Source organism: Prunus mume, linkage group LG8 (assembly GCF_029339155.1).
Source record: "Prunus mume cultivar Tortuosa linkage group LG8, ASM2933915v1, whole genome shotgun sequence".
In the NCBI taxonomy this organism is placed as follows: domain Eukaryota; kingdom Viridiplantae; phylum Streptophyta; class Magnoliopsida; order Rosales; family Rosaceae; genus Prunus; species Prunus mume.
Window position 1 is genome coordinate 14423538 of NC_142705.1, and position 12457 is coordinate 14435994.

The 12457-nt window shown below is 35.7% G+C and overlaps 2 protein-coding genes across 2 annotated transcripts; one reads left to right on the forward strand and one right to left on the reverse strand.

Annotated features, from left to right (window-relative positions):
* Positions 1-229: 229 nt before the first annotated feature.
* On the forward strand, positions 230-4264 carry LOC103343812 (Integrase-type DNA-binding superfamily protein). Its single transcript, XM_008247452.2, has 9 exons — positions 230-569; positions 745-827; positions 992-1000; positions 1114-1202; positions 1526-1599; positions 1677-1727; positions 2438-2499; positions 2683-3314; positions 3909-4264. The coding sequence occupies exons 1-9, from the start codon at positions 346-348 to the stop codon at positions 3960-3962; spliced, it is 1278 nt and encodes a 425-aa protein (XP_008245674.2). The 5' UTR covers positions 230-345; the 3' UTR covers positions 3963-4264.
* An 800-nt stretch (positions 4265-5064) lies between these two features.
* On the reverse strand, positions 5065-7145 carry LOC103343811 (protein PATRONUS 1). The gene is made up of 5 exons (XM_008247449.3): positions 7011-7145; positions 6178-6275; positions 5679-6092; positions 5534-5592; positions 5065-5441 (listed from the first exon to the last, which is right to left on the reverse strand). Exons 2-5 carry the CDS (start codon positions 6233-6235, stop codon positions 5280-5282), a joined length of 693 nt encoding a protein of 230 aa, XP_008245671.2. The 5' UTR covers positions 6236-6275; positions 7011-7145; the 3' UTR covers positions 5065-5279.
* Between the last annotated feature and the right edge of the window lie 5312 nt (positions 7146-12457).

Sequence of the window (12457 nt, forward strand, 5' to 3'; positions counted from 1 at the left end):
TGTGGCTTTCGCAGACAACGCCACTACGCACTTTCAAAGCGTCCTAAATTACGAAACTACCCCCACTTCTCATCCTAGCCGTTACAACCTTTTCAACCTAAAAAGACCCAATCATCACGACCGCCATAATAAAAACAAATCAAGGGCAAATTGGTACTTCCGCGTACCTCTTCCTCTTCTCTCACTGTAGTTTTTCCTCTCTACAGTGCTGAAACAAAAACATAAGCAAAACCCATAAACTCCAAAACAACTCAACACTCAGTCTTCCTCCCTCTCTCACTCATCCATTTCTCTCTCTAGGTTTTTGTTGTTGTTTTGGTTTGGGTTCGATTGAAGTGTTCAATCATGGCGTCGTCGTCCTCCGATCCCGGTCCAAAGACCGAAAGCGGCGGCGGCGGCGGTGCCGGAGCAGAGGCGTCGGAGGCGGTGACGGCGAGCGATCAGCTATTGCTGTACAGAGGGCTCAAGAAAGCGAAGAAAGAGAGAGGCTGTACGGCCAAAGAGCGCATCAGCAAAATGCCTCCTTGTGCTGCTGGAAAACGCAGCTCCATTTACCGTGGAGTCACTCGGTAAGCAGCTGTTTGGTTACTGAGAAAATGTGAAAATCACGATTTTTTTTTTGTTTCCAAGCTTAGGCTGCTTGCTTGTTAGTCCGAAAATGTTTCAATTTCATATTTTTGATGCATTTATAAAAATAATAAAAAATAAAGGAAGAAATTTTGATTACTGGTATTGGAAATTTAGGCATAGGTGGACAGGTCGTTATGAAGCTCATCTTTGGGACAAAAGTACATGGAACCAGAACCAGAATAAGAAGGGAAAGCAAGGTCTCTCTTTCTCTCTCTCTCTCTCTCTCTCTCAAAATACGCTTATATACATGCCTTTCTTCTTTTTTTGTTCCGATTTTTGTATATGTATGCATATGTAATTGCTGACAAGATTTGATTTTGGACTGTGCATGGAACTATTGGCGCGTGATTCAATATGCCAGTTTACTTGGGTAAGTTGGTGGCTCAAGTTTTTCTTGAATTCCTTAAGAAACTGCTAATTATTGTGTAATGTATTATGCATCGTATCAATCGGTAATCCTTGAGTAGCATGTTTAATTTACAGGGGCGTATGACGATGAAGAGGCTGCAGCTAGAGCTTATGATCTTGCTGCCTTGAAATACTGGGGCCCTGGCACACTCATTAATTTTCCTGTGAGATTAGTGTCATTGATTCACTGTTTTCATTTTATTGTTTTTGTTGCACTTGGAGCTGCATCCATGGCCTATCATTTTTAAAATTTCTTCCCTTTTTGTTAATTGGGTATCATTTTTTACTGTTAAATACTAATTGTGAAAATACAGCTATGTTTTCCAAATCAACATCTCAGTTTTTTCATGTCATGGATTGGAAATACATGACATATGTAAATATTTTTTTAGCTACACTATGTACAACGTGTCAATTTCCAGCACTTCTGTTGTCAACTGAAGTATTCCCTTTGTTGAAGTTTTTACTCTTCTTTCAATTACTTCAGGTTACAGATTACACAAGGGATCTTGAAGAGATGCAGAATATGTCAAGGGAGGAATACCTTGCATCTCTTAGAAGGTGTCTACATAGTTGTTTAAGTACATATTGGAATCTGAAAACTGTGCACATTGCTTATAGTAATTCTTTTCCTTCAGGAAGAGCAGTGGTTTCTCGAGAGGAATTTCTAAATATCGTGGGCTTTCCAGGTATATTTTACATTTAAATGTTGCTTGTGTGCACAATATGTGTAAATTCATTTCCAATAGAATTTCTTGGCACATTATGTTCTTCCTTAAAGATGCTCATTTATAAGTTTTTGAGATTGAAGTTTTGTTGGTTATTTAGTTAGAGTCTCTTTCTTCTTCTTTTAGGTGTCAACCATCCCACACTGGAATCGGGATAAGATGTAAAAAACTAGTTTATCACCAGTAGTAACAAATTATTTATTATTCATACTCATGGAGTTATGCATTGGAAATCTCAATTCCACCAGATTTCTGTATAATATTATGTTCTTTATATTTTCTTCTGTGGCTGTTCTCGGTTGTTCTTTTTTATTTTATTTTATTTTATTTTATTTAATGTTATCCAGTCTCCTTTTCCACCAAACAGACTGGAAAATTTAGGCATGCTGTGGATTGCATCACTACAGTGCCAATTTTTTTTTAGTGTAGTTAAATTTCAGCTTGTAAAGGCATAAAATATCTGCAAGTGCACGTGAAATTCTATAGTGAGGGTGCCATATATGGACCTTCATATTAGCCACAAGATCATTTCATTAAACTTAAGTGAAATTCTATAGTGAAGGTCCATATATGGCACCCTCACCATAGAACGACTCGTAAGCACTGCCAGTAATTCATATTGTGCTTCTTCTTTCTGTTCTTAACTTGTTTTTTTGTTCTACACATAACAGTCGTTGGGAACCATCATTGGGTCGTATGGGTGGATCAGAGTACTTCAATAGTATACATTACGGTAAGTTCTCAAGAGATGCTAAATTCAAGCAATTTTTTGGGTGAGGAGCAAAATCAGTTTCCTCATACTCAATCTTGTGCAAAGAAATTGCAGATGCAGGCTTTTTGAATTTATTTATATTCCTTTCATCTGGATTACTACCTAAATCAGTGCCACTTTCCATCTGTCTTATGCCACTTAAAGGTACAGGCGATGATCCAGCCACAGAAAGTGAATTTTTGGGAGCTTTTTGCATTGAAAGAAAGTTTGATTTAACAAGTTACATCAAGTGGTGGGGAACCAACAAATCTCGTCAAGCTGACACTAGCACAAAATCATCAGAAGAAACAAAACATGGTTTTGTTGGAGACATTGGAGTTGAACTTAAAACATTGGAATGGGAAATCCAGCCTACTGAACCATACCAGATTCCCCGTTTGGGCATTTCCCGTGTAAGTAAAAAGCATAAAGGTGCCAGAGTCTCTGCCATGAGCATCTTGTCACGGTCAGCTGCCTATAAGAACTTGCAAGAGAACGCATCAAAAAAGCAAGAAAACAATGCAGATAATGATGAGAATGAAAACAAAAATACCATCCACAAGATGGACTATGGCAAGGCAGTTGAGAAATCCACAAGTCATGATGAGAGACTTAGTGCTGCATTAGGAATGAGTAGTGGATTGTCTCTCCAAGTCCAAAGAAATGCGTTCCCATTGACTCCCTTCTTGTCTGCACCACTAATGACCAACTACAATACCATCGATCCCTTAGTAGATCCCATTCTTTGGACATCTCTTGCTCCTGTTCTTCCCTCTGGAATTTCTCGTACTGCTGAGGTTGGTATTTTCACTTAGAGATCCCTCTTTTTGTTTTCTGTTTTTTGTTCCCAAGAGAAATAATAAACCATTACTTAGCTTGCCTCATAAATAACATGCATGTGATCAGTGGTTTGCTAGTACTCATATAATTGTATCTTTTTCTTAATTTGATTCATATAATGACCCCTACCAGAACATAAGTGAGAGCAAGTTTCTTTCTAAGGTTTGTTGAAGGGGTGGAGATTTTTTAATTTTTTTTGCCAAGGGTAGATATAGTTCAAAACATATAACATTGGTTTTTTAGCATTAGTGATATGGACTCTAGTATAAGGACTGACAATAACCACATACTTTCTCGTCACGGGATGGAATCTTTTTTCTATAGGACATGAGATGGCATTGATCAGTTAATCTTATGTACAATCTGCATGTAGAAAATAATCGAATGAAGGGCCAATTATTGAATAGAAAAAATTTCTCAATAATATGGAAAAAGCAATTAAATTTTGCCTTTCCACTCCTCCCATGGTTTAGGGTTTAGGGAGAGCTCTATCCTTAATTTTATTTCCTATGTGACTTCACCTTATGAGGATTTCAAATATTGTAATGCAGATTACAAAGACTGAGACAAGTTCAACTTTCACTTTATTTCGGCCCGAAGAATGATGCTGCATTTCCATTTGCTCTACAAGTTGATGAGGTGCATGTGTTCGTTGCCCGACTTCATCTGTTCAGGAAGTTGTATTGTACCTATGCATTACCATGCAACAAACGCAGTAAAAGGGCATGAATGGTCAATGTAGCTAGACAAGGCTTTTGCTCTTTTTTTCTTCCAGGTTTGTATTACGTGGGGTGTAGAGAATATAGAAAGGGAGGTAAAACTTTATTGTGTATCTTTTATATAGAAATTTTTTAATGTATGTTGATCAACTAATTTCATAGAGCATTTACGTTACTATTGTTCCGAAGAGTTTGAGTGCTGATCCTTAGTTTTGCTGAATAAGTTGAAGACACGAGTTCTTGATTTGAATATATTGTACAGAAAATATAGTTATTTGATAAACATGCACAAATTGGAATCATTGCTTGTTGCTGTTAATGCCTTCATCAAATGCTCACATGTTTTTGCTTATATCTTGTTATATCTCCATGGTTTTGGGTTCTGGTTCTTGGTTGTGGTAATTGTAGGAGGTGTATTGTGATAATGTCAGCTGTCCACTTATCTCCAACTTACGAATTTGGTTAAAACAAAACTATGCGATCATATTTTTACTTAAATTTTCTTGGATTGTCGAATTCGATCCGAGCTTAAGATTTATCATTCATGGATGTTGATAAGGGTCCTCCCCAACAATGCTTTCTCTAGTTTAAAAGGGCAACCGATGTTACTAATGTTACCTTTTACTTCGTGTTACTGTCAAAATTGTTTTACAGGTGTTCCTGTAAATACAGATTTGTTTTTTCTTTTCTTTTTCTTTTTTGCTGAGAATTAAAAAAGGCGACAGTTTATAGAACAACTCTGCACCATTGAAGAAGGAAGAAAAGAAACCCATACAACCGAGATTCATGAATTAAAAAAGGGTTCACCTAGAAGTTGCATGTGCTTTTTGTTCTCATGAATCATGAACTTCAAGGCTAACATTTTCTAGCCAAACCAGTAAGAATGAGATTAAAATTCAGAAATTTCAAACTCTAAACAGACAAAGAAAGAGGCTTTTGAGAGCTTCAAAATTTTCACCCAGATACTTCAAAATATAACAGATCAATGTGGGTTGAATAAAAGAATCAAACATTCATCACCGTTAACTACTACATAGAGTCTTGGAACAAGCAATAACATCCAAATGCTCAATTAACAATACAGCTAAGAAAACCCTTCTGGAAGCAAGGGGGACTATCAATTTCAAGTTCAAATTGATGCTCCATCACACTGTACGCATTTTGGAGATTGGAGGGGAATCAATCCCTTGAAAACTATGGTGTTTACATCAACTGGAAGTCACAGTCCTCCGAAAACAGAGAGGAAACAGTGTGGAAACCTGGTGATTTTGGAGAGAAGGGAGGTGAGTCAAGCTTTTCAAACAGCCAGGATGGTTCAAGCTCATTCATCTCTTCCAAATCCAAATACCTCGGGGGAGACTCCGGCTGAAAACAAAGACAAACAAACGGTACAGTCACAAAAAATCTAAACTGACGAAGTGATTGCAGAAAAAGAAAAAGGGGAATGCAAAAGTTACCTCAAATTTACTTGACGATGCAGGTGCTGCCCATGGAGATGCAAGATTCTTGCAAGAATCTGAACAAAAAATGAATTAACTAATGAATTAAAATGTCCAGAAATCATTGATATCAAGAAATTAAACTATTTTAAAAGTAAAATACCCTTATGTAGTCCAAGTGTCATCAGAAAATGATCCATGTCCATAGCCTGGGTGTGTGCTTTAATGCATTCTTCATGATTGTGCAGAAATCGTTCCTCTGCAATAGCACCAGCACAAATAGCCTCCTCCGCCACAACACTCAACTTCATGTTGTGCTTCTTCTGCACATGTGGTGCCTGTGAGTTTGAAATGTCAGATAGAGCCTTCCTGCTACGGGTCTGAACCTTATCTGAGGCCTTAGAAAAGGCTTTCTTATTGTTTGCATCATGAACCATTTCCTTGGAAAGCTGGTTTTTTGACGCCTGGGTGAGAGCAGGCTTCCCCGAATTCGATAGATCACCAAGTGGTTTCCTTGCACCAAGCCCCCCTTTCCTTTGTTTTCTGAAGGTATCACCTTTCCCCCCAAGAGAAGATCCTGTCATAGATATTATAAGGGTTAGACCAAACCAGCAGAACAACAATTTTAGACTTTAAAGAAAAGCAGAGCTAGACTTGAGCACCATGAGAGGGAACAATGAGATTCTGATCTTGAAACAAATGACCAATTGTTGATGCCATTGTGCTTTCTTGTAGTCAATTCAAATTAATCTTCTGAAAACTGTAGAAACAGAAGAAAAAGAATGCAGGAATTTAGCATATCTCTTCATATTCAATTGAGGGTGAAAGATACAATCAATCACTGATTATAATATGCCTAAGATCAGAATTTGACATTCTTGGCTAGAAAAATAAACATTAATCACGATTGAGCAACAATTTTTTGTGAAGAATACTCAAGAAATTAGATTGGATACCCCAAGAACTAGGACATCATACACACCAGACCCCCATGACAAGAAATACACTTCTGGGTCATCTTGATCCTAATATTCAACTTCCGCAGAATTTCACATCTATCTTCCCCAGTCACCAAATCATCGTCAAATCCCTAAAACCCTCCCTTACTTAGGGTTAAGCCTTGGCCCCCACAAATTGGGTGTCTTTAAATATTAAAGAAAGAAAGACAGACAAAGAAACATTCCACTGTAATCATAATTAATTAGTTACAATATCTTCTTTAACAAATATTAAAATGAAATTGATCAGAAATTAAACTTCACGTCCAAAGTCCTTCCCTTTCTTTCTGCAACTTGCAAATTGTTTACCCCACACACACGGAGAGATTTCTTCTATTTCATAACCGAAACCACAAATTGTACAAGATTAAGTACTTCAAACATAACTCGAACCCTAAATTAAACCCTAAATTTAAATCCTAAATCGTTTATTAAAAAAACCCAAAAAAACCCAAGTTAACAAACGAATCATAAATGAAAAGATGGCGAAATTATACCTTTCAGAACAGAGGCAGAGGGCTGAAGTGAAAATGAAGAAGGCAGATTACAAGTAGTTTCGTTCGCAGAATAAGCGCAGAGTAAGATCACAACAGAGAAATGCGTTTTTAAAATTTGAGAACAGAGAGGTCGGCCATATAGACGGATGGGATTCCAACGGTAACTTCATGTTGTTTTTACGTTAACACCCCTATTTTCAACACCTAATTACCAAAATTACATTTTTATGTTTATCCGTCCGATTTAGACACTTTGAATCCCCACCGCAATTGTTTTTTCTGTTTAGTACCCCAGTTATTCATGTCACATTTTCATATTTTGTGACTGTATACTATTTTTTTTTCTGCCTAATATTTGAAGAAGTCTCAAATTTAAATTATGTCTTCCTCAACAAAAAAAATTATTTAGACTTTGAAAAATAAAACCATTACCTCTTAACTTTAAAACAAATTTATTCATTAAACATACGATCATATAATGAGCATATTATGTTAATTATTACACATATTTAAACTAACATGAGTTTTGTAAGTGACTTGTAACAAGTTGTTAAGAACATTTAATCATTCATCCTAAGTCCTAGATTTAATTCCCCTTAATATAATTACATATAGTACACATACCGCATAAAACCACATAACACATATTCGAGCGGTTTTGAGCAAGTCCAAACAGTCAGACCTCTTTGCACTCTATTGGTCTAGATCTCTGCTCGAGCTCATAAGGCGCTTCAGCCCTTTGCTCAACAGTCCAAGCCCCAATTTGTAGTTCCAGTGAGCTTCTATAGCCCAGCACATGGGTCCCACCAAACTAGGCCAACCCAAAGACAAAAACAGCTGAGTGTTATGCAGGTTTCTTGGCGTCAACAACAACAAAAAATTAAAAATATATAAAAATACTAAAAATTTCAGGATTTTTATAAATAAATACTTAGTCGTATTCTTCACTTCCCATACCAAAACGCTATACAAATTCCTCTCCTCATATCTCATGTAAATAGTAGTTGTCCTTGAGTTGTCATGGCAATAAGTGGAAACATCACAAGCCTTTTGCAAGGGCAGCCACTATTCATGTAAATAATGTTTTTCTTTTGTCATGGCAAATTGGTGAAAGTGCTCTAAACCTTACCCCAAGGCCACCTTTATGTAATATTAGGTCGGGCCATCCAATATATTATGACGGGCTGAGTTTTAGCCCACCACACTGAATGGGCTTACATCGGGCCTCAAGCTAGTGGACCAAATGATGATGGCTAAATGCAGGCATTATGAAACCTTGGAATGAAAACTGTTACAATCCCCAAGAAACATTAGAACTAGGGCTAGGCATGAGTTCGGTTCTCACCTAAAATCGAAACCGGAGTTGACACTATTCGTTTGGTCTTGTTTTTACGAAAAAAATTATTAAATTGATTTGGTCTAATTTGAATTGGAACTTTTATTTTTCAATTTTTTTTTACAAAACCCAACTAAAATGTTTTTTTTTATTTTAATGCTTAACAATTCACAACTTGGCCAATTTCATGCAAAGGGAGGTGATTTAGAGTTGGACTTGGAAAAAGATTAGTTATGGGCTTAGAAATTTAATATTGGGCTTAAATATTTTATTAAAAAATGCACAGTCGGTCTGATTTTTCACTACAAGAATCTGAACTAAATGAAACTGGTCTAGTTTGATTTTTGGTCATCCCAATTCAACTATGTTTTTCGGTTTTCCAATTTGAATGCCCACCCCCAATTAAAACAAATCAAAATTGGTTCAATCGGTAAGAGGGGTGGGTATGAAACTCAACATAAAAGAAGCTGTATAACTTGCTAAACTTAAAGTACATATACTTTTATTTAATATTGTTAAGGTCGGGCCAAGCCCAAAACAAGTAGAACAAAGCTTGAGAACTTGGGAGAGAAAGGAGCAGTGGCGGACCTACAAAGGCACAAAGAGGTACAATTGTACCTCCTCTCACTGGAGAAAGTGTTGTAGGTGTCAGAAAGTTGCACATCCGCTCAGTCTGGTTGTGCACTCCACATGTTCGACAAAAGACCTCATAGGCTTGCTTTCCTTGGTTGAGCAGCTGCGTTGCGTTGTGCGCTTATATATATATATATTAAAATCTCTGGCCAAAACGAAATCGTTTTGGATCGGGGAAAAAGAAGTCTCATTTCCTATGACTATTTCACTGCTTGTTCTTCCCCTTCACCTAAGAATAATAAATTACATTTGATGGGAGCTTACTTAAGTAAGAAAGAAACTCGCTTGTCCACTAGAAAGATTGAAACTTGAAAATGAAGGTTAGATTTATTTCCTTCTTCCTAAAAAAAAATAGGACTATCTAACTAAGGTGAGAAGCGAGCTAAGCTGCCAAGGATTGCTTGAAACCTCTTTGTTGAAAGTGAAAGTGATACATGAGAATGAGAAAGACTAGAGACCCAGCTGGAGGATGCCCACTTTGAGAATCAATATCAAAGTGTAGAATAAAAAGGAGGAAACTCCTTTCGTATTAAAAAGATTTTGCTTTAAAAAAAAAAAAAGTCCTTTTTTTAGAGATTCTTCCCATCCCCACCAATCAAAGTCTATAAGATCATCAAATTCAATTTTTTTTAAAAAAAAATTACAACTCCTCCGCCACATCTGTTTATTTTCTTGATTTTTTTTAGAGAACTCCAGTCTTTTATAAAAACTGATTCATCGATTAAATTTTGTGCCAAGAAAGAAAATATTGTATCAATCAAGCTTCCAAAGTAAGTTTGAATGTAATTCAAACTGATTCATAATATGTTTTTATTTTAATTGTTTTTATAAAACTTTTAGCCTTTCAAAATTGCACATTCGTTAAAAAAAATCCTGACTCCGGTAGTGGAGAGGAGGGAGGTGGGAATTCAAGCTCAAAATATGATGGTAACTAAAGATAATTGCTCTTAATCACTTGAATTACAATCCCCTTTCTTATGATAAGTTATTTTAACACTCATTTTTTAGCCACGTGCACTTGTTTTTTGAGTGCAGACAATTGTATAATATTCCAATCATTTGAACTTTAAAATTATACTATATTATTTTTATGAACTAAAGATACATCAATGCTACAAGTTACAACAACCAGATTGGACGAACCATAAAATCAAAAGAAAGTCCAATTAATTGTTATTTTCCAGTCATGGATGGAGAAAGTGTAAGGGATCATTTGCTACCATTCACCTTTAAAATCTATTTGGTTGAATGGCAGGTTTTGACATCTTTTTGTTTGGTAGGTATTATCATCGTAATTATTTTTCTTTGAAAGATAATTTTCCATTAGCTAAGTTAACGAGGGTCATTAAATTGTTGATTATGTTTCTCAAAAATGTGAAATTATTGAATGATAATAAAATATGATCGATATATTTAAAATATTTTCACTTTAGGGTATAAAACCAATAAAATGGCAGCAAATCATTTTAGGATCAAACTTCTTCTCTTAAGGGTTATAGATTCTAACTTCAGCTTTACAACCCTATACATGAAGATGTCGCAGGCTAGCTTTTTTGGTAGTCCAAATTTCGAAAGGTGTCTTAGGCATGGACTTCCTAGGCACTCTATTAAGTATGTAGTTTGTTGTTTTGATCGCTTCTCTAAAAAAGCGTAGGCAAATAAGTTTTTAGAAATCTTGCTAAGAACCATGTCCTTCAAAGTTCGATTTCTTCTCGCAGCCACACCATCTTGTTGCTGAATTCCTAGCGTTGTGTACTGAGCAGCTATTCTATTTTCTTGAAGATACCTAGTAAAAAAAGTCTAGCACGTCTTACCCCTTCATCAAACATCCATAATATTCACCCCCTATGTCTGACCTCACAATTTTGATCTTTTTCTCAAGTTACTTTTCTACTTCAGGTTTGAAAATTGTTGAACATTTCAAAAGCTTGAGACTTTTGTACTATGAGATATAGATAACCAAAAAGAGAATGGTCATCTATAAATGTGATGAAATAACGATTTCCATCAATTGTTTGATTAGAGAATGGTCCACAAATATTTGTATGAATGATTTCTAAAAGATCACTACTGCGAGTTGCACCTTTCCTTTTAGTCTTAGTGAGTTTTCCTTCAACACATTCAATACAAATTTCGTCATCACTGAAAAGCAGTGGTGGCAAGACTTGTTCTTTTACAAGAATTTTCATTTTCTCTTTTGAAATGTGCCCTAAACGTTTCAACATTTAAAACTTAACGATCTTTATTGTAATTGAGAGAATATAATCCATCTTTATTGTCTTTGAATTATGAGATACAAAAACATCTTTATTGAATCCAAAATGAAACCAAGTCTTAAAAATCTTGAAATAGAAATTAAATTTTCTTTATTTAGGGTACTGAAACTACATCATCCAACTTTAAAATAAATCCTGAATCCAACTTAAAATCAACTACTCCAATAATATCTAATGAAAATAACAGCTAGCTATCTAATCCTCCTTGTCACAACATGTTGCCATGAAAGTGTTGTTCTCCCTAGCAGGGAACGGGTCAAGTACCACTATCTCACTGTTAGTGGTGGTACTGAAAATCTTAGTAGGTGATTCAGGTTAGGGCGTAGGTTTCATAGACTGCACTAGGAGATTCTTGTATCGAAGTAGCTTATTGATGTTTTGTCATCTCCCATAAGCGCATACAACGAGCTTTACAACGATCCTGAGATTTCTGAGACTGTCCTTTGTAGCAGTGTATATCCTTATGGGTCCTTCATAAGTCGACGACGTCGATGCCTTAACCCTTTTTTGCTCCAGCTCATCTTCCTTCTTCTTCTTAATTAGCTCCACTATATTCTTTACTAGAATTCCATTCATGACAATTTGACACGAGTGACACCTATTAAATGCCATATACTTTTCCTTTTCCCTAAGCTCTAGGAGTTGTACTACAAAATACATACGTGAAATGGCTAGCTTGAATGAAATATAATCATGAGTGAGATCATAAACGATCTCATTCATTCCGAGAATAACTTCAAAATTAAACGTCCATATTTTGAAGTTTTATTTATTGAATCTTTCAATATGCGAGAAATTGATTGATGAAGTGTCTAAAGCCGTAAGGATTTGCAAAAGAAAGCATAATTACTTTCCAAGAAACCAATTCTCAATTTGTTAAGAAAAATAACTTTTCCATTTAACTTTATTCACAAAACTAACAAATAACATATGCAAGCTTCCTTAATTAAGTATCACACCTTTGTGGAAAGAGATTACTTTATAGCTTACACAAATTACGTGTTATCTTGTGCCATCATAAACAAATTACATGAGAGATTCTACTTGTTGAAGAAACTTATCAAGTAATTTAGGTATGATGTAATTTTGGTTATTTCTTTGGGGTTTGAGTATTTATGTTTGATTTTGTTATGAAAATTTTTTCGATTCTCATAACAAAGACAAACACCTATCTAGCTCAGAAAATAACCAAACAAACACAG

Excerpts from the sequence above, each read along its gene's own strand:
- LOC103343812 (XM_008247452.2), top strand. The coding sequence starts at position 346 with ATGGCGTCGTCGTCCTCCGATCCCGGTCCAAAGACCGAAAGCGGCGGC. Across the intron at positions 570-744 it reads ATTTACCGTGGAGTCACTCG|GCATAGGTGGACAGGTCGTT; the intron begins GTAAGCAGCTGT and ends TTGGAAATTTAG. Across the intron at positions 3,315-3,908 it reads GAATTTCTCGTACTGCTGAG|ATTACAAAGACTGAGACAAG; the intron begins GTTGGTATTTTC and ends ATTGTAATGCAG.
- LOC103343811 (XM_008247449.3), bottom strand. The coding sequence starts at position 6,235 with ATGGCATCAACAATTGGTCATTTGTTTCAAGATCAGAATCTCATTGTT. Across the intron at positions 6,093-6,177 it reads TCTCATTGTTCCCTCTCATG|GATCTTCTCTTGGGGGGAAA; the intron begins GTGCTCAAGTCT and ends TATCTATGACAG. Across the intron at positions 5,593-5,678 it reads GACACTTGGACTACATAAGG|ATTCTTGCAAGAATCTTGCA; the intron begins GTATTTTACTTT and ends TTTTTTGTTCAG.